This window comes from Trachurus trachurus (genome assembly GCF_905171665.1).
Source record: "Trachurus trachurus genome assembly, chromosome: 6".
NCBI classification, from domain to species: domain Eukaryota; kingdom Metazoa; phylum Chordata; class Actinopteri; order Carangiformes; family Carangidae; genus Trachurus; species Trachurus trachurus.
Window position 1 is genome coordinate 26,566,477 of NC_139897.1, and position 22,929 is coordinate 26,589,405.

Sequence of the window (22,929 nt, forward strand, 5' to 3'; positions counted from 1 at the left end):
GTGAGCGCTCTCCTTTTTTGCGTGTGTGAGGCTGAAGTCGAGCAAACTCCCGCGGTCACTGCCGAGCAACAACCGACCCACAGTGATCACTTCTCACCAGCCGCTCGCTGCAGGAGAGTCACACTCACAGCTGTGGAAGGGCAATGTGCTTTAATGGAGGTTGGAGGAGTAAGGGGGGAGTGAAACTACTGAGGGAAGTGGGGGTAGTAGGGGGGGGGGATTGCATTTGCCACTCTCCATGACGTCTGCCTCCCCACTGACAAGACACGTGTATGAGATGAATCAAATGAGTCCGGTAGGGAAAGAGCAAGTGTGTGTGTGTGTGTGTGTGTGTGTGTGTGTGTGTGTGTGCCCCCTGTTATTTCACTTTTACTGTTCGCTACGAACATGAGACATCTGGAGTGTTTAAGTGCCACTAATCTGTTCTCATAAACAGTTGTCCGTCCTGTCGGGAGCACAGATCCTGAAGGACACAGGGAGGGAATATGATACAAGAATGCAAAAAAAACAACAAAAAAAGCTTTTTTTAGGCACCACAAGTTGGACACACACAGAGAACGGCAGCTTTTCTTCTCAGGCCTGTTGACAGACTAATATCCAAACTAAGCTGAATAATACACTAATAAAACACTGCCCCTCTATTGTGTTGTGACCTATTGTGTGAGCATTCAGCTCAGCTACCTAAACATACAATAATGGGACAATTTGTGCAACACTATCCATAAAATGCTTTTTTACATACAGTACATCACATACAGTATGTTTATTTTAGAGTACAGTAAATCTCATTGTACATAAAGTATATTCTATTGTCAATGCAGGGCAATGCATATTTCTACAAAAATGGGAACAAGTATTAAACAAGTGTTCACGAGACCTCACTCTACTCATTGTTGAGCAAACAAGATTGGAGGCTACACATCGCTTGAAGACAAACTATATTAGGGCTGAACGATTAATTGCATTCACAATTAAATCGCAATATGATAAAATGTGGTTTTAAAAGTGCATAGGCTACGATTATGCTTAGTCATGTGTCATGTAAGTGAGAGTGGAGCTGTCGGTGAAAACAGGCAACATCACCACAGGTGGAGTTTGTCCTGTATGTCTTTTGTCCTCATGTTTAGCTCTTGCACTGACTTTCCAAAGTGGTTTCTACCCCCCAAAAAATGCAAATAAACTGACTCTGGCTCTTCTGTAAAACACTGTCAGCGCCAACAGATGTTGCACTTCAGCACATCAGCATCTCAGATTAATACAAATGCTTCAGCAGCCACATGTCCTCTCTTTGGCCACGTATCTGCAGGGACGGGCTGCATGAAGGACACTGAAGGAGCCAGAAAACACTTATGGATGTTTTGACACCCACTAGCCAAAGCGAATTTGAGCCTGTTGTCTCCGTGGTTACTTCATCTGAGCGTATGTATTTTGTGACATTTTTCGAAAATTCACATTTTGCATAACTTGTTTTTTAGTCCACAATTTATTTTTCTTTTTTTTAATGTCTGCAATTGTCTTCAAAGTTTAACACCACAGAATGATTGATGCACTGTTTGTCTTGCAGCCTATAAGTTTTATTATTTCAGTGTGTGTGACCATCTCCAGCCCTCCCTAGAAACGAGTCCACAGTTTTCAAATTGCAACACCTTACAGCAACAGTGACGTGCAGCCTTGGTTGGTCATTACAGCTGTAGTTAGTAAATCCACAATGGGGCCTTTGTGTGGTTTAAGTGAGTGTCCGTGGACAGAGTGTGTATCGCTGCGTGTCCTTCAGAGTCGGTGTGAATTCTCATATTTATTCACAATGGTCCCAGAAACACTTAATAAAACTGCTGCTGGTGTGGATTTGCCTCCTGGTAACGTTAGGGAAAGAGCACTCACAGGTTTATTGTATGTGCATGACCAAATCAGCTGCAGGGTGGAAATTAAATTATGTCCATTATTGGACAGACATTCTTCAGCTGAGAGGAAGTGGAGACTGTCGACTCAGCGCGGCCACAGACTCACTGTCGGATGGTTTTATTATCTACTTCCACTTCCACACCGGCTTCTACGGTCGGTTATAGGCACTTACAGGCTTTTAGCTGAGTCACTACATGTGACCGACTCCGGCAGGCAAACAGTATATTATTCATGGTTACACACTATTTTATATTACGGTATGTTGTTAATCAGATTGATTTTTATTATACACTTCTTTACATTGAGGCAGAGTTGAACCATTAAAAGTCAGTCGTGCAGACTTTGCTTTTGTTTGCACTGTAAATCTGGACCGATATTAGAGATGGGCAACGTTTTTTTTTTAAATATTCGAACAGTCATTAAATCATAAAGGCTATTGTCTTGTCTGAAGAAATGTAAATGTTTCCTTTTTTTTACTGGCGCGGAAGAAATAGAAACATGGAAAGACGACTACAGCCATCAGAAAGTTCTGCGTGGAACTCTTTCAAATAAAAAGCAGATGAAACTGAGGTGCAGCGCAAACTTTGCAAGGTGCCGACTATGATGAGAAGCAGTACTGGAGAAAATTCACATAGTTTTACACCGGGAGAAGAGACTTCGAACAGTACTGCTTCCAATGAAAAGTGGTGTCATTACAATGTTCTCCGGTACAGGGGGTTGAATAGTTGACAAATGGTTGAATAGTTCCCAGTGATTACTAAAGAACGCTTCTGTTTGAAATGCCCATCCCTACAGACGTACCGGCGACTGAAGATGGATTATTTTTGTCTGTGTTCAGATTTGACAAATACACGACTCAGAGAAGAACTGATTCGACCTCTGACACAAACTGTGCCAACCTGATGCCAAGGATTATTACAAAAAACACACAACGCTTGATCAAAAAAGCAAGGAACAAATCATCCAGGAAATAAAGAGTCAAGTCTGAACGTGGTCGGTGTGTTTGCTCGATTATCAGCCACAGAAATAAGAAGTCAGTTTTTGCTTGACCTTCGCTCGGTGTGTCCCTTCTCCTTCAGTCTCCCTGGCTTCGTACATTGACAGTTTATTGATGGCTACCAGAGTGAGTGTCTTTTATTTGGGAAGGGCTACAGAAGAAAAGGAGTGCGGGAGGGGGGGAGGAGGGGGGGTCTGCAACTATCAACACCTGACGACTGGACACAATAGGAGTGAGGGTTAATGACAGTGTAGCTGCATTGCAGTGTGGTTTTCTTTTCGAGGATGGAGGGCACGCAGCACAATAATCGCCCATCCATCTTCTCTTTAAGCCGTCCTATCATCGATTGTTCACGGCCGGCCGTTAAATCTGAACCTGACGTGGCCAAGCCTGAGAAAAGTCTTCTTTTCTTTTTTTTTTCCTTTCTTTTTATTATCCAGAGTCAGATCTGCACCGTGCATGCAGCCACTGGGCCCGGTGCTCATCACCAAACCAGTGCGTCATCGACACCAACAACACGGCACTGAGCAGCGAGTCAACAGTTTCTCTCTGATGTCTCACTGCGTCTGTTTAGTCTCGAAGCCGTTTGCCAACAGTTGCGTCCTCCCGAGACCGATTTGCAGTCTCGGGAGGACGATGGAGGCGTCTGCAGAGAAGACGATCTCCCTCTGAAGATCAGATTAGAGATAAAATCCCTGCAAAAAGCCCACGATTCAACCTGCTGGAAAATGACACAAATCCTTTTAGCGCTAAATACGTACGGAGATGAACCGAAACAGTAGAGATTCATCATGACGTGATGAATGAATTTAATGTCGTTACATTTACTTATAATGTTATCTGGCAGTTGTGACATCATTAGTAATCAGCTCAGTTTGCTTGACTCGGGCCAAATGAATAATGTGAATGACTGATAAAGCCCCAATTCTGTCAAAGGAAAGGTCATTTTTCTTCCTCTGTATGTTGGACACGTCGGCTGCTCCCGATGTTTCAATCTGTGCCCTGAGAGCGGCCGAAGCCTCCAATACAAGGAGCCAAATTACACTGTGGTATACAGGTATTTTTAGTGTGTGGAGCGCTGTGATGCTGCCGTGCTGAAGCGTATAGTGTTATTGATGGGAGACTGCCTTGAATGCATGCACAGCTAATGGGATGGAGGTGCTCAGGGTATAATGGAGGTGCTGAGAGCTCAATGTACTGCAGCTAAAGAAAACACATGTCAAAAAATAGAAAAAAAAACAGACACCTGAGCATCAAAGCCTAACAACACAAGAAGATGAACCACAAGCAGCTCAAAGGGCAACATAAGTGTTCACAGGACAAACACAGAAAAAAGTGATGAACTTGGCTTGGATGGAATTGTTTTGCAATGTTTGTTCAACAGTTTTCTGTGGTTTGCCGACTACGGTGGCACTGAGAGGTCAATGCACTGCAACTTAAAGGGGAACTACCAGTCCGGTTGCTTATTTGCTGTTTTTCCATTTGCATTTGTTTTCAGTTGAAGTCGGCAAGAAAGCAATCCATGGATATGTCTTTTGATGCGTATATTTGTGTAGTCTTATCTGTCATAAACAAGAAATTACGGGTTACGGGGCGTGATTGTGTTGTGGTGATCTTGCAAGGTTGGTTTACAGCCAAGAGACGCTAGTTGGAAGGCAGAGAGCCTCCATTCTCCCTTGAACAAGTCATTTAACCATCACAATTACTCCGAAGCTGTTTAAAGGGATAGTTCAACATTTTGGCAAATTGGCCCATTGCCATAATCCCTATAATCAAGGCAAATGCAGAGACTGCTTGCTGAAAAAAACTCCCCCTGACAGAAACATGCATCAGCGGTTTTGCATGAATTTACCTCTAAAACAACTCTGTCTGGTAACGTTCTGTTATTATCTCATAGCGTGGTGAATGTGCAGGTCACAACTTGTCCACCAGAGCGTTTTGGAGTTGTTGGATTGTGTATTTGATGAGTTTGATGAGGGAAACCAAGAAATCTCATGAGCCTCCGTAGCGTAGCTCTGAGCAGCTCACCGCTCTGCTCCGCCGTTCTAAAAATAGCTTGCACCGACAATTAAAGGTAACAAACCTACTGCTATGACTATAGGGATTATGGCAATGGGCCACATCTCTTTAAATAAGGTAAAAATCTTGCATAATTCCTCTTTAAGAAAACATATGACAAAAACACAAACTCCTTCCATGAGTATTTGTGTTGTTGCTTTGCTTAAAGAAACAAATATAGACATGAAAAACAAAAGAAAAGTCACAAATTCTCTAACCAACTCACCCTGACGCCGAGCTCCACATTTTCTCCCCCATAAATCTGCATCCCTTCATCCAACAGGCCGATCTCCTCAAAGTACTTCCTGTCCACCACGAAGCAGCCAATCAGAGCAGGGCTCCTGAGGAGGCGGCGTATCATAAGAGAGAGAGAAAAAAAGAGGAGGTCAGAGGTGAAAAAATGGTTTGTTTGAGAGAAGAATGTACAGCATTTAGATATTAAATAATAATATTCACACAAGCGCAACTATAAACCCACACACTGATGTGCAACAATGTCCTGAATGAGATGCTTTTTGAATCTGCTGCACATTTGAAGCTGTAAACACAGACTTAAGCCTTTCATGAAAACCTGATGCATTATGCATCACGCTCACAGATGATGCAGCTGTCAAAAACGATGCCCTCATACTCAATGCAACAAATCCAGGACATTATTGGTAAAAAAAATCTAAACGAATCTTTCATCAGCATCAAACTGAATCAACAGGAGTGAAAAATAACTTCTATTGGTATTCACGCCCGCCGTCACATCTCCTCTTCAACGATATGAAATACAGCAGCAGTGTTTGGGCTGAAGTTTTCCTCCCTGTGGATACACAGATTGGCAAACAGCCAGAAATGCTGAAGCTCCAAAAAATGCTAATAGATGTGCGGCTCTCCTCCTCCTCCTCCTCCTCCCACCATCACCACCATCACCACCAGCAGCAGCAGCAGCTCTCAGCACTCTCCTCCTCTCCACAGCCTCCAGAAAGCAGCACAATGAAGTCACGTGACAACTCTCCAATATCAGAGCGACGCATTTCACCCCTGTTGAATCTGCGGCTCAGCGGTCGTCAGAAATCGGTGAATGTGGAAATGTTTGGATTTTGAAAGTTGGTGTCACTCCCCCCTGGCAAACATTTTATTCTAGTAACTTTATAGTATTTTGATTTTTACCCTTAAGATTTGAAGCAGAAGTGGAGATTTAAAAGTATTAAGTCCCATTTGGACTGGATTTACTTCGCCAGGGGAGGCAGGATGTTTTCAAGAAAGAATATCCTGCATGGAGCTTCTATGTGTCTAGTTTTTCACTCCTCATCATATCCACAATCACATTATAGATAGACTTACTGCTGCACATGTGAAGAGAGGTCATTGTATTGTAAAGTGGATCTCCTGGTTTCCTCTGCTTGTCTTTTTTTACACTTTAACAACAGATTAGCACCATTAAAGGTTCACTTAAGTAGCTATTAGCAGTTTCTCTTTGCAGTGCACGCAGCAGCCACCACTGTGTTACTGGGATGTTGTGATGATTCACAGGTAAGGATTGTGTTTTTTCCCCCTCTCTCCTACATATCAGAGACTCCTGATCAGATTTATGGATGTTTATTTTCAGTGGACACTGGAGACAGATCATCCTCGAGAGGAGTACGTCACACTGAATGATTTCAATAATGTGCGTTGTGTCTGTGTGTTTGGATTTGAATGAGTTATGACACAGAGAAGGAGGAATATGATTCAGATTCATCTCACACAGTAGAAACCATCTCTCCCTCCATGCCCTCCTCTTTAACTCCCCTCCCCTCTCTTCCCTTCTCTCCCCAACTGGGCAGCTTTTGGCTTCGTCCTGCTGAACGTCAACATCTATTACAGACTACACCTTGTAATTTCCTGATTGGTGCCGTCCACTGTGATTATTTAAAGTTAGTGAGGACGGAGCAAAAAAAGGGAGGTTTCATGCTCATAATACAGGAGAAAGCAGCTCAGTATTGTTGTCAGATATAATTTGCACTGAGCTACACAGGAGGACTGATCCATCATGAACACTGAACGAAGTCTCTCTCTGGGCAAAAATCTGCTGCATGGTCCCAAAACTCACCGTCTTCTGTGTATTCACATATACTGTATGTTGCTTTAATAATAGATGATGGTACAAGTTTATACCATGTAGGAAAAATTTGCATATATAATGATGACATTTTATGTCCTAAAATAATCCAGTGACATATGTTTGCATTATGCATGCAAATGTATTACAATTTACTTTCCATTTTTCACTTCTTCATGTTTCTTGTTCCCTGAATTCCCAGTGATTATTTCCTAAATTTCTTATTTTTTCATGCTTCTGCACAGCCTGCTTGTCCACTTCCATTTCCATTTCCTCATCTTTAATCTGTTTGGAAGTCATTTTATTATATCAATCAAGAAATAGAGAGAAAAATTAAAGAAGTTTGTTATATATGACCCTCTGTTTGTCATATCATGTCATATTCTGTAGCATACATGGGCAAAACAGAGATAATAAACTAAATTGTTCTGATTCTGAACAGGTTTCATATGTGATTTTATTTTTCACTTACTGTATGTTATACTCTATATAGAAATTCAATATACAAACAGATATGAATATGGGCGTATGAGCAATGTCGTTTGGTGCACAGACACAGCAACAACATTGCAGCTTTAGCAGTTGCTTACAAGTACAGTACTCCTGTGTTTTATTATCAACACAAAGTCGTCAGGGTCACTGGATTACTGAACAGGCAGGATCAATGCACCTCTGTTGTTACACTTCAGTGCTGCAGATTCCTGAATGAAAACCCCAGAGTTTCCACTTGAATCTGTCATGCATGTACATCAGAGATGAGTCATTACTTTAATAAAATGCCTGCGAGGTCATAAGACACTGACGGTGATGTATGTGCATGGGGCTACTTGTGAGCAAATCCAGTTGCGAACTGCACTGGCAGAAAGTGTGAGAGTTTAGAAGACAGAAGAAATAAATAATTGGGTCCATTTATCTTCCTCCATTTCAATATCGAGCAGGATATGTCCTCTTGTCTTTGTTTAAATCTATAAACACTGCATTATTGATTTTCTCGCCATGAACCACAAACAAACGACATATTATCCCTTTTGCAGGTAAAGGAGGCAAGTTTGCTTTTGTTGCCAGGGTTTTTTATTTATTCTTTTTATCTGTAGCTGCCTCTGCTGCACAACTGAGCCGATCTTTATCTGTCATATTGGTAATGTTTTTTTTTAACGGCCAACAGTAATGAAGATCTGGTTCATTACATCCATTTCCGAGGGAGTAAAATTACCTGCTCGTCCTCTTAAAGCTGTGTAACTGCTCTCTGTGACGACGAGGCTCAGTGAAGCTGCAGCTCCCACGTTTCAGATGGGTTGAAATACTGACACTCCACTCACCAGAATTCACATAATACATAATTATTCGTGGGGATTAGTGTTAGTGAAATGATTATGTAAAAATAATGAGCTTAGTAGGCTAAGCGATCTTATCAAACCTACTTCAATATGCTTCAAGGCAATTTATTAATAATGAATGCTCCACTGACTGTTTATTTTGCTGCTGTCTCACTCTATTCCTATTGAGACATTATTTTATTTGTTAAAGTTCAAAACAAGGTCGCTCAGTCTTTTTTTTTTTTTGCTCCGTTTTACCTGATGGGGGCCGTGTGGTTGCGTTGGACCCACCAGGACTTTGGCGGGTTGAGGTATCGACACCACAGCTCCCAGTCGAAGCCCTGAGCAGAGAGCGGGTACTCCTCGATCTCGAAGGTGTCGTACTTGATGTTGTCGAACGAGGGAGACACCACCCGGGTGCGGTCCTCCTTTATCCGGTGCAGGATCGGCTCCGCCCTGAGGGACAAAGAGACACAAGAGCGTCAACACATTATGACATTTAACTGAAAATCTGAAAGTAAAAACAAAGAAAAGTGGAATTAAAGTTGAAGTTTTTGAAATATCAAGAGGAGTTTGTGCAGTTTGATGATCAAGAAACGTAGGAGACCACAGGGACATATTTTTAAAAAATAAACATGGCTGCATTAGCCGAAACTAAATCTGGTCACGATGCTAAAAAAACGAAAACTCATTATTCTCCCCTTTGTAGTTCAAACTTTTTCCACCTCTCGACCCACATGAAAATATCTCTAAAATGTTGGGGGCCAAACATCAAACCTCAAACAATATGAAGGCCAAACAATGGCTCTTTTTTTTTTTTTTTTATCTGATTGATAACGATCAAACATTCAGGACTGGAGTGAAAACTAAATGTTTCTTCTTTGATCATTTGATCATTTCAGCGTCTGTCTATGGACTCTCTTTTTTCCTTTTAATCCTGTTGCTACACAGAAATCCACTTTGATGAGATGAGATGAGAGAACATCATTCATGTTTTTTAAGATCATTTTAATGAAAACATGATCTATATAAATATATATGATTAATATAACTACACCCTTATGCCAAAATTGTGATGTTTTGCAAATGATCCGTCTGCCCACACAGGTTGGGACTCGCTGCCTTAAAACTTGGCTTCAAATGATAAGAGCACGTTATTACTCATAACTATATTAGCAAAAAACACAAAATTATTGAACATCTTAAGCCTGATTTATTGATTATATATCAAAATCTCAACAGCTGAGCTCTCACATAATGAACTACTGTGTGGGTGTAGTTTGACCAAACACAACCCAGTCTTCAGATGGCCGTTCAAAATGTGGATGAATAACAACACACTGCAGATTTCAAACTAGTGACAAAAGGCACAGTGGGACACAAAAACACACAATAACCAGCACAGTGCTGCTGAAATAAAGGCTTTCAGACTCTTTGAAACTGAGCAGCAGCAGCAGCAGCAGCAGCATGTAGGTGGGATTCAGGATGTTATCTCTGCTCCAGCAGCAGGTAACTGCTAGCCTGGCTCTCGCCAGACCCTTGTAGTTCCGCAAAGCTCCACCAGAGGCGCTACGCTCAGCTTCACACAAGGGTCTGGACTCGAGGCCAATGCAAACTTCTTCCCCGGAGCAAAAAATAATGAACCAATCAGGATCGCCGGGCGGGACTTTCTGAGGTGTGACGTAGCGCTGAAGCGACTGTTTGAGTCAAACAACAATGGCGGCTCGCAGTGAGTGGCTGAAGTAGCACGTCATTCAAGATAACGGACAAGTGGTTTATCCAATCACATACAAGATTTTTTTACAAGGCCCCGCCTTCTGAAATGAATCGCCTATGGAGCAGTCCCAGACCCTTGTGTGGAGCTCAGCGTAGCTTTGCGGAACTACAAGGGTCTGGCGAGAGTCAGGCTAGGTAACTGCACTCCATTAAAACAAAAAACTCTGGTGAACCCACTGAACTCTGCCCGTCAAAAGTTTGAGAGTGCCACGAACGGGGGTGCCATCTGCGTCAACATGGGAATCAAACTAGGGGTGGGACGATATGGGTAACTCACGATTCGATACTGTGGCGATATTTGGCCCACGATAATGATAATATCACGATACACGATATCTGCGATATTCGATATATTGCAAGAAATTTCATCAACGATATATCACGATATATGTGACTCTTTGGTGATAAGAAGAAGAAGTTCTCTAGTGTAGGACATGAGGAGAAAAAACATGCAGGTTTTCTGTAACAGTACTGTATAAGACAGCGCCAACCCCCCCCCCCCCCCCCCTCCCACTCCCACTCCGTCCTCCCTCACCAGGCTGATTGAACGGGCGATTGGGGGGAAAAAAGAAAAAACTCGCTAGTGGAAGCGGCAGCTCGACGTCGCGCACAACCGCAACAACGGCAACAACAGCAACTACAACTTCCTCCTACAAATGTACGACCGTCGGTGTGACGTGCAGACGCAGTGGGACGACTCCTCAGTCCATGAGTTTCATGTCTCAGACCGGATCATGTAAATCAAGCTGCAGAAATATCCGGGGGACGGGAGCGTCGCGGTAACCGTAGTAACTCACACACACACAGAGAGACCATAGACTGTAGAGAGAGACACACACGCCTGTCTGTGTGGTTGCTGTATATTTTACCTTCGCAAAACAGTTCTTGCAGATTATATTCTTTATCCAGTGTTCTCCTGTCATCTGTTTCGTAAAAGCCAAAGTGGATTCACACTTTAGAGTGGAAACTTGCGGGTGGGTCTTCTTCTTCTGCCGCTACTCACGCCTACTTTACCCTCATTTACGGGATTAGCGCCCCCACAAAAAGGACAGGAGAGATTAAGTACTGACGGTGAAAAAAAAAAGTACTGACTGTGACAACGGGGTAAATGTGTGTTGTAACAAAATATCGATATTTGCCGTCAGTGTACCGATTATTTATTGCGACAGAGAGCACAACAATATATTGCAATATCGATTTTTTTTTCCCACCCCTAAATCAAACCCACGACGTTAAAGGTCAAGACAGAGCTAATCAGACAGACACATGATCATCTTTCTCTGAGCACTGACATTGAGGAGCTGTCAAAGCTGTTTGAGCATCCAGAGAACTTCCTCAACTTGTTAATACGTCTTTGGTGTCTCTAGAGTAAATATTTTGGAAATCCCTGTGAGTTCAAACCAGGGGTCCCTTCTGCTTGTCTCAGAAAATCTTGAAGTCAATGGGCAGCAGGCAGGGACCTGGCCATACTCAGAGGCTCACACTTCAATTTCTGCAAGTCTCTCTGCTTTTTTGAGAACATTGTGAGACAAAGTACAAGTATGTCTACGACTGCTGAAAAAATCATGTGTGTAGAGTGTAATTTGTGGCTGGAAGGATATTAGAAGTCAGTATTGGAGCGTTAGCTGGCTGGTGATGGCAGCCAAGAGGACAAAGATGGAGATCTAAAGAGATCCATGTTTTATCTCACACCTCCAAACGAACATTAAAGTGTAAATTCTGCAGCCATTTGCTGACATTTCACCACAGCGGCGTAAGTTTGACCCAAACAAAACTTCCCCACTCTCCTCCGGCTCCAGCCGCTTGCTCGTTGTGGGGAAGCCCTGACGAGTCAATTACCAAATGCATCAGTGTTTCTATCCGTCTTCCTTCTCTGTTTCCAACAATAAATTAGCAAGTGTTGAGGGAGTTGAGTTGAGCTCAAACTATCACAGTCAGCAAAGCGTGCTGCATTTTTGGAACTAAGCATCATTTTTCTACTGCACTCGGTAATCGACTCGTTAGGGCTTCTGCATTATATTTATAAATAAAGGTTTTGAATTAGAAGGAAGCGACTGGAGAAGAGTGGGTGAGTTTTGTTTTCGTCTCTTTTCAGGCAAAGCTAGCAGGTGTTTGATGCCTTGTATTATGGGCTGGGACACTACTTGTACTGTTGCTAAAGTTTGGTGCTGTTCTGAGCATTATGAGTGGCTTTTTGATGGCGGTTGGTTGGTGGAGGAATCGACACCAGTGTATTGCATGCGGCCTTTGCTGAAGTTGCTACAACTAGAGAAGCTAACAGTCGGTCCTTACTCGGTGACACGGTGTGTTAGAACATGGGTTAAACTTACATCGGAATATCCCTTTAAGTCGATCTGGTGATAGCGGTGTATTTATCCGCTTGCTTTAATGTCTTCTTTTTCATTTCCAAAGCAGCCAAAAGGGTCAATTGATGCAACTTAACCTGTGGATGCTAAGAGACTGTTGCAATTTACAACTCCTGCTCCAATAGATTAAATTTGAAAAAGAAAACAATATAATAAATGACGGTGAGAGGAGGTTGTGCAATCGAGGAGGGAGTGGAGTAAGAGTGTGAGGAGGGCTTGTCAGTCTGGACTGGAAGCTGGGGAGTGAGTGTGCACTCCTGACTGGATTAGGAAGGTCAATCGACCAGCGAACAGGAGGATGGAGCTCAGTCAATGACTGGAGGTGAGCTGGCCTCGGCTCCTCTGGGGGAAAGCAGAGTCCCGGAAAAAGCATTAGTTCACTCTACTCCCTCGGCCTTGTGAGCCATTCACAGCATTTTGGATGTAAGTGGAGAGGATGGTACAGTAAGTGGTTAATATGGAAAAAGAATCTGAGCTGCAGCTGAGGGTGAGGTCAACTGAGATCACCTCTGGGACTTTAAAGTCCAACAGGAGACACGTATCGCCCTGGACTACAAATTAGACACTGTCCTTGATCAGGTTATATGTGATTCAGTGGATGTTTGATGCAAAGCTGCAGGGCTGGCTGTGATTATGGCCGAGCACGTCGGACAGCCCTCGTGATTCACTCGGGGCGTGCAGCAGCCTGGGCAGTAATCAGAGGGACACTGAGGATCCAGAGCTGTGACCAGGGGAGAAAAAAGACTCAACAACACGAGCAGAGCTGCTGTTTTTAATTAGTTTTGAGATACTGGGAATCAAAGTTTTCTAAATTGATATAGTAAAGTTATTGTTTATTAAAAGAACAGGCGTCTTTAATGTTATATAACTATTATAGGCCTAATCAAATCCTACCACATTTTTATATGGAGAGTTTTCCTGATTGTGTGGATTTTAGGTAAAAACAGTCTCTGTTGGGCTACATTTGATACTAATGGACAATTTAAGGGGCTTTATACAGCATTAAATATAAAACATTTCAAAGAATACAGATTCACAATAAAAGGTAGTGATGATTGATGACTAAATATTTACAACTTTAAAATTTGTCATTAACATAGGCTATAGGCTACATGATCCATGGATCAATTGCAGGGGTTGATTGGGGATAAAATGGGACAATTAAGGTTTCAAAGGATTCAAAAACCAACCAACTAACCAACCAACCAACCAACCAACCAACCAACCACCCAACCAACATCAACCAATATAAATATTACTGTGTGGAGATCTCCAACAACGGAGTCCGGGAGGAAGCAAGTGGGACAGACACAGACAAGCCACAAAGCAGAATGTAAACCATGTCACGCAGTTCAGCACCTTGGACAGCTGTGGGGGGGAGGGTGTCGGAACAGCGGTGTTTCGAAGTGGAGGTGTGTCGGAATGGAGAGCTGTCCCCCCCAATAGCCTAGTTTTAGACCAACCACCGCCAAGCAAGCGACAAAAACAAACAAACAAACAATCAAACAAATAAACAAACAAACAAACCTCCAATCAAAGTAAAAAAAAAAAAAACTCTGGTTAAATAAGCTTTTTGTAAGTTTTGCTATTGCTACATAGCTAGCATTAGCCTAAACCTAAACCTGAACCGAACAGCCAACCAACCAACCAACCAACCAAAAAAAACAAACAAACTCTGGTTTAAGGAGATATTTGTAAGTTTTAGCAACCAACATACCAACGTACCAACCAACCAACCAACCAACCAAACCTAAAGTGCAGCCCCCGCTCTGCCCTGAAGACGTGGCACCACTCATGAAATGAAACGATAAGAGCATTAACATTAACACACTCTGTGGGAAGCAGCGATTCATCTGGTTCAAAATGTTCCTACTGATCTGGAGGAGACACGAGCGCCGCTGACACTGGAGGACAGAGAGAAAGAGAGATAGAGAGAGAGAGAGAGAGAGGAAAATAATATCTTCATATTGGTAACCTTGTGGGACACGTTGCCAAAGGCCGTCGTTAAAATGCAAACGACCCCTGAACGTCTCACGAGAGAGAGATAGAGAGAGAGAAAAAACACACACATACGAGAACTTTCACCAATAACCATCCATGTTTTATCAGTCCGGCCTCACACAGAGGTAATAAAATCACAAAAAATATCAACATCAGAGAAGAGGGAGGGACAACCACACACACAGACACACACACAAACAACATAGAGCATACAAGCCCACACAGAGAGGCTTGAAATCTATTTACTTGGGGGTAAAATCAGGTAACAAATCAATTAGTGAGGCCTCCACATCAAAGAAAGCTCCACCTTTCAAGGTAAAGGTTACACTGTTCACACTTTAAAGAAATAATCTCCTCACACACACACACACACACACACAGATTGCAGGGTTCACACACAAACACACGGCACACGACTCAATAAATCTATAAATAAATGTCAATACATAGATGATGTTAAAGTATAATCTGTGACAGGGTGGGTGGTTTGAGAGCAAATAAAGGAGCGGGAAGAAGGGAGGGAGGGAAAGAGGATTAAGAGGAAGGTGTTAAGGAGAGAAGCGAGGGGAAAAGAGGAAGTAAGAAATGTAAGAGAGGCGCGAAATCGGGTATATTACAAAAAAGAGCGCTAATCACGGCACTTATCACCAGATATAGCAGCGCAAAATGAAACATTTAGCCACCAGTGCAATTATTGAAAATGTGAGTGCATGGCTTAAAGAGACAGAGAGAGGGATGAAGAGAAAGAAAAAAGTGCTTATCTCCAGCTGAGCTCCTTCTTTTGTATCTGTAAATCATTTCATTAGTCATAGACCAATACCCCTTCTGTGGTAATATGTGGGAGGTAAGTATGTGTGTGTGTGTGTGTGTGTGTTCAGTAAGAGAGAAAGAGAGTTGGAGTGGGTGGAGGAGTAGAGAGGTTAAGAGCCTTGTAAGTGTCTTGTTTCTAATCTGGAACACAGCAGCAACAAATGTTCTTTTGGATACAGCTCAGACATTATAATGAAGTGTGTGCGTGTGTGTGTGAGCATGTGTGCAGAAGAGTGTTACCTTCCCTCTGAACCAGTGTTTGTGTGTGTTTGTGTCCTTGTTGGAGCGTGGAGTGTGTGATATTTTTCTGTCAAAATGATGAACAGGTACACGGCGCCGCTGTTGTCGTCTCTGAGTGTTTTACAGAGACGACCTTCAGGTGACGCAGATGTTCACGAGTCAAACTGACTGACAACAGGAAAAAAAAAACACACAAAACACACGCTCACATTTTCTGTTTTTCCCCGCAAATCCTGTTAACGCATCAAGACGAGCCCCAGCAGCTGCCATCATCGCCACGGTGATAGAGTAGAAGATGACACATAACCAGCTATGTGCTAATGAGGTCAGTAATTAACCAGTGTTCCCATTACTCACACTCACACGGCACCTAATGGGATTCATTGGGAAATATTTTCACTGTGTCAACACACTCGTCTTTGACATAACAGGGAGGATGGTGTTAACGTGACGTCCGTCTCTTGAAAGGTTAGGTGTGAGATTTATTTCTAATAAATGGAAATCCGCCTCATTAAGATGCTAATTAATGCAACAAGAAGAAGTTCAAAACTCACTGATCGAGATCATCAGCAGCTGTGGAGAGGAAACATGGAGTCCCAACACGGAAGTATGAGTCCGGATTATTTCAGGAGGTTTTTTGCCTCCTCCTAATGAAACGGAGGATTAAAACGATGTCCTGGAGCTCGGCCGTATTACATTTATGTGGCTTTTTTCCCTTGATAACTTAAAGGGATAGTTCAACATTTTGGCAAATTGGCCCATTGCTTTAATCCCTATAGTTTTAGGAGTAGGTTCGTTAATTGTCAGTGCAAACTCGAGCTGCTCAGAGCCACTAATCCAACAACTCCAAAACACTCTGGTAGACAAGTTGTGACCTGCACATTCACCACGCTATGAGATAATAACAGAACATTACGAGACAGAGTTGTTTTCGAGGTAAATTCATGCAAAACAGCTGATGCGCGTTCCCGTCGGGGGCCGTTTTTCAGCAAGCAGTCTCTGCATTTACCTCTAAAACAACTCTGTCTGGTAACGTTCTGTTATTATCTCATAGCGTGGTGAATGTGCAGGTCACAACTTGTCCACCAGAGCGTTTTGGAGTTGTTGGATTGTGTATTTGATGAGTCTGATGAGGGAAACCAAGAAATCCCATGAGCCTCCGTAGCGTAGCTCTGAGCAGCTCACGGCTCTGCTCCGCCGTTCTAAAAATAGCTTTCACCGACAATTAAAGGTAATGAACCTACTCCTAAAACTATAGGGATTATGACAATGGGCCAATTTGCCAAAATGTTGAACTATCCCTTTAAAATCCAGATGTCTAATGACTAAAATCTTTCATGTGGTTTAAATATATTGCTGAAATATCTTAAAAATGTAACTTGAAACGTTGTTAAATAAAAGTCAATTTTTGAGTCTCTGACAGGCGACCACACTGCCAGAAACACTCATAAAGGGACATGACGTCAATGACAGAAAACTAAATGACACATAGTGTTCTTGTGTTTCCATCCAAAATCACACAGACACTCAGTTCTTCTTTCCACCCAAGGGTTTAAAGAGTGAGCTCATCAGTAAAATGGAAAAAACACTTTTGGACACAAGGTCATTCCTAGATTTTCTGCACAATGCATGATTATATACATTCACTAGTTGGTTGTGCGCTACTTTTTGCAATACATTGTAGGATTTTACCTATTTATATGGCAGTAGTTTATCAATTTGAAGCTGTTTAGAGTTATGCATTGCAAGTATTAACACAGCAGTCATGCAATTTGATTATGTCCAATAGGCTTTACAGTATGCACAGCTCCACTACTTCCTGTCTTACATTATCTGGACAAACTGATTAAGGTCTGGTCATTGTTAGACATTTAAAGCAGAAGTAAGCAGAATGTTTGTGTTAAAATAGTTATATCTTCCGACAGCAATCACTTATATAGAGTGTTTGGTCTGAAACACGGGTCTGTCAGTCACTCTGCTCTGCTCTGAGCCGAGGAGAAAACTTTCCTTGTATCCTACAACCTTTATCCAAAGAGGAGAGAGAACGGCATAAAGGGGCGGTCCTCTCTGTGTGTGCAGCCAAGGGATGCGCGTGAATGTGGTGACGTAGGGGCGAGGGCAGGGACTGCTAACTCCATCGGCTGACAAGAAGTTAGCCAAAACGACCGGATCGCTTACTTCTGCTTTAAATGCAGGAAGTTACACTACATTTTATGAATATATTTAAAAGTTAGTTTTTCCAGGTATGAAACCAGCAACAGGTGTTTCCACATTAGCCTGATCAGACATTATTGACATGTTTAACCCACTCAATCTAGATTCCTGAATGTCCCCGTTCGTCCCCCACAGCAAAACTTCCATTTCCACTTCATAATAACATCTGGCTGCTGCCCAGAGAGAAAAGTCAATCTGTAAATGTGTCCAGGAGTCCAAACACAGAGTGTAATTATTGCCTGATGATAAATGCTTAGAATATGTTCACATTTTAGGGAACGTAATTAATATTTTCCTCGTACATCATTATTATTATTTCACCCACCCACAGCCCGTCCGCTGCTAATCAGCATGTTAATTTTTTATCGCCCGAGCTGCAGCTTAACCGCAGCGCCTGCAGATATGACAGCAACACTGATACACGCTGTATGTGGCCGTGCTGGATGCTGAGACGAATCCTGATCAATCACATTCACTTTCATCCTCTATTAAACACTGATAATAAACCCTGTGTCTGATTAGTTTTCATATTGTGACATGTTCATTTTGCAATAAATTAGGATTCGTCTATCAGCGGCGCTGTCATTAAAAAAAAACGGAGACGGAGCAGCTGTGTGGTTTGGATGGAGACGAGGTGGGGGAGCAGAGCGTCCTCAGGGAGTTATTAGCACAGAGGGACGTTTTAATTGATCTGAGTTTTCTCATGAAACTGTGTGAAGCGTTTTCAAAGTTTTACGGATCCAACACGTTTGCTGATTTGCAGAAGAAACTGTGAAATAATCAATGAAACCGACACAAAAGTTTGATTCTATGCAGGAGAAAATGAGTCATCAAAAGTCATCTGGAGCCGGAAGCAGAAAATTAAAGGGATAGTTCAACATTTTTGGCAAATTGTCCCATTGCCATAGAGATAAATGCAGAGACTGCTTGCTGAAAAACTGTCCCTGAAGGCAACGTGCATCAGCAGTTTTGCATGAATTTCCCTCTAAAACAACTCCGTCTCGTAACGTTCTGTTATTATCTCATAGCGTGGTGAATGTGCAGGTCACAACTTGTCCACCAGAGCGTTTTGGAGTTGTTGGATTGTGTATTTGATGAGTTTGATGAGGGAAACCAGGAAATCTCATGAGCCTCCGTAGCGTAGCTCTGAGCAGCTTGCGGCTCTGCTCCACCGTTCTAAAAACAGCTTGCACCGACAATTAAAGGTAACCAACCTACTGCTATGACTATAGGGATTATGGCATTTGCCAAAATGTTGAACTATCCCTTTAAATCAACGGATCTTAAAAATCATGTGAAGCATCATTTCCTGTTGAAGACCTGCTGCTGAGAACAGAGAAAAGGCCACTCCACTAAATGCAACCAAAAATACAACCCCCCACCCCCCAAAAGGTAATTTGATGAAATCTTCATAAGAAAGAAAAAAGTAAAGTGCTTATGGAAATGTTAACATAATGATGTCATAAGCAAAGCAGGCAGAGAGAACAGGGAGACAAAGGACAGAGACAAATTATGTTGAGCTTTTTTGTTTTTGTGAAGTTACAATAGTTTCCTCTATATTCGTTACACACAAACCTGAATGATGCCCCATGCAGCACCTTTGATTAATAAGTAAACAAAACCAGAGAGTGAGATAGAGAAGCTGAAACATACACACAGAGAGGTGGGACTGAAGCCTCTCCTGGCAGATCATCACACAGGATCATGGTCCTTTTAATCATTGTTGTAAAAAGCAGCAGCAGCAGCAGCGGCGCTCGGCTCAGCCAGCGACACACACACACACACACACACAGTGAGTTGTCCGTTATAAATTCATGACGATTATTATAAAGATCGGCTCCACGTGTGATGAAAGACGTCGCGTCAGTGGAGAGCGGAGTCGTTTGTTGTTGACCGACACAGAGAGATGAAGCCGAGCGTGAGCTGCGTTTTTATGTGAGGATCTATAGACGCTGATTCACAGTGAACATGATCAATAACTACACATTCACTCTGGATGAAACCAATGAGTGTTACAGGAACAATCCTCAGCCTCAATGTCAAACCATAGAATATATTTTTATGCTAAAGTCTCTGCATACCTTCTCTTCAGGCTTCCTTTCTCCTATTGTAGACCATATACTGTTAGTTATCTGTTTGATTATGTCCTGGAACCATCATCATCTCCTGACGATAGGATGATTGATTATTTGATTGATTATTGCTTGATGATTGCTTCATCAAAACGCTTTAGGAGTTCCAGGGGGGGTCCGGCTGGCAACAGATTTTCATATAATGGCGGTGGATAGAGTTCACTTTTGAATCGTCCAAAACACACACTATGAAACATCCAGATACCTCCATACTGCTCGTCTGTACTGACCCAAGTGTCCTGAAGACACCACATGAAAAAGTTGTTTGATCTCTGTTTTTAGCCTTGTTGTAGCAGTAGCTCCCAGTGGCTCTGTTGATGTTTGTGCGCATGCGCGAGATTTGCTGCGAGATGTTCGTTCATCGTTGTTGGATGTATGATGTAAACACGGAAGAACATCTCACAGCAAATCTCCCGCATCTCGCTCAGCCGCTGGGAGCCGCTGCTACAACAAGGCTAAACACAGAGATCACACTAATTTTTTTCTGAACAACTTTTTCATGTGGCGGCACTTGGGTCAGTTCAGACGAGCAGTATGGAGGTATCTGGATGTTTCATAGTCTGTGTTTTGGACGATTCAAAAGTGAACTCTATCCACCGCCATTATATGAAAATCCGTTGCCAGTCGGACCCCCCCTGGAACTCCTAAAGAGTTTTGATGACTCTGAAAGTTCTCCAAACCCTTCCTTGGCATGACGGTGAGTAGAAAATTGGTGAATTATCGATTTTGGATGAAGTGTCCCTTTAGGGTTTAGGCTCAAAAACGGAGGCTAGAAAAAGATGATTTTGAACGTAACATTTGAACAAAGGCAAAAAGGGTCTCCCGCACACTGTCAAGTCACTTGCAAAAGACTTTAATAAAACAAACAACGTTTCGGTCCACAGGACCTTTTTCAAGCAGAGATATTTTTCAAAACATCTCTGCTTGAAAAAGGTCCTGTGGACTTGACAGTGTGCGGGAGACCCTTTTTCTCATCAGTATCAGTATTTATTTCGCACAACACACATGACATTAGTAGACAGCGCAGAATAGAACAGAAGCAGATGTGTGGAGCGCCAGGTCTCCCAAGAAGCTATTTAAAGCTTATGGCGGGAGCCTCAAACGTAATACTAACGTATTACATATTCATACAATCATGATAGAAAACAAGACAAAACATACATCACAGAAATGACAGAGACAATGAGACAATACATAATACCAAACAATGCATATCATACAAACACAAGACAGATCAGTAACTCACAATAGACAAAGACATAAAACAGACATACCCAGATTACGATGGTAAATATGAGTTCAGAAGTTGCACCTTTAACCTTTTCTTGAAGACTGTGATAGAATTGGCTGTTTTCAGACTCTCATCCAGCCCGTTCCAGATCAGCGGCCCCCTGGTGGTGATACATAGGCTAGTGCGTTTTAAACGTCTCGTTTTTCCATAAATGAGGTGTAAATTTCTGGTATGGTAGCCATGCAAAGGGCTGCTGACTGGAATGAGCATAGACAGTTTAGGATTCAGGTTATGTACAACTTGGTAAATCATTGTTGCGTTCTGATGGATGTTGAAATCTGTAAGCCTCAAGAGATTAAGACTATGGAAGAGTGGACGAGTGGGAGTGTTGAAGCCGGAGCGAGATATGGCACGTATAATTTTCTTTTGTAAATTTTCTAATTTCCTAAGATGGGTGGGAAAAGTGTTACACCATAATACATTGCAGTAAAGTAAATGGGGCTCAAACAAGGATTTATATAGAATAAGTAAAGCAGATAAAGGAAGAACATAACGGAGTTTGAAAAATAAGCCAACATATTTGGACAACTTTACGAGAAGATGTTCGATATGACATGTGAAGTTAAGTGCTTCATCCAGGAGGACCCCAAGGAATCTTGTGGATTTCACTCTTTCCAGCTCCCTTCCTTCAATCTTGAGAGTAAAGTTGTTCACAGGTTTTTTATTTGAATGAAATAATATACAATTTGTCTTGTTGATATTAAGGGATAATTTGTTGCATTTAAGCCAAGTCACCACTTTATGCAGCTCTATATTGAGTAGGTCTTGAAGCTCATATGGGTTGTTGTGGGACATGAAGATACTAGTATCGTCAGCGAAAATGACTTTATGCAACAAACTAGAAGAATTAACAAAATCATTGAAATAAATAATAAAGAGCAATGGTCCCAAAATTGAACCTTGGGGTACCCCGTAGATGACCTCCTGTTTTTGTGATAGATGATTTTTAATGTCAACATACTGTTTTCTGCCATGTAAATAACTATAAAACCATTTTAAAGCCAGCCCTCTAATACCGTAGTGGTGCAGTTTCCCTAGTAGGATGTTGAAATCTATAGTGTCGAAGGCCTTGGATAGGTCCAGAAACACTCCCACTTTTTGCCTTTGTTCACTCCTTACCTATACTCCAACGCACCTGTTTTTCAAGATTTTTTCTAGGTGTGCATCAGCCTTCACACCTTGAACGTAACATTTGACCAATTTTGTTGCGATGTTTACAATAACAATGATGTGATTACATTGCACTCTTTACCCCATGTCAATTCAATTCAATTCAATTTATTTAAAGTCCATGTCATGTCACTTCTCCCTCTTCTGCTCCTATCATAATCACTACGGCCACTAGGTGTCGCCTGAAAACAAAACGTAACTTTGGGTCATAAATAAGCAGCTGAACACACAACTAATCTAATCTCAACTCGCCTCCTGATTGGCTCTTATCAGTCAAACCTACAGGACCATGCTAATTGTGAAACCATCGATTTAATTTTATCGCTTTCAGCACAATGACGTTGCTAAATATGAAGAGTGCATGTAAAAATCATCGAGGTAAAAGTTTGAAATAATTGTTACGTTAATATGAAGTCTCTTTAACACACACATACATATAAACCACTTCATGTGCAGCAGCTCTCACAATCATCATCTTACTCTATGACCTAAAATACTAATAAACATGACTCATGTGCCTCTGTGTGTCTGTGTGTCTGTGGAGCTGGAGGTTTGCACCTGCCTTAA

At 42.1% G+C, this 22,929-nt stretch overlaps 1 protein-coding gene across 1 annotated transcript in view; it reads right to left on the reverse strand.

Moving 5' to 3' along the window:
• The window catches only part of LOC310986846 (polypeptide N-acetylgalactosaminyltransferase 18-like), a 166,956-nt gene that overhangs the window by 50,196 nt on the left and 93,831 nt on the right, over positions 1 to 22,929 (reverse strand). Inside the window, exons 5-6 of the mRNA XM_083972940.1 lie at positions 8,621 to 8,818; positions 5,184 to 5,298 (exon numbers count right to left, since the gene is read on the reverse strand). Coding sequence (XP_083829066.1) covers positions 5,184 to 5,298; positions 8,621 to 8,818 — 313 coding nt within the window. The remainder of the gene's footprint in view (positions 1 to 5,183; positions 5,299 to 8,620; positions 8,819 to 22,929) is intronic.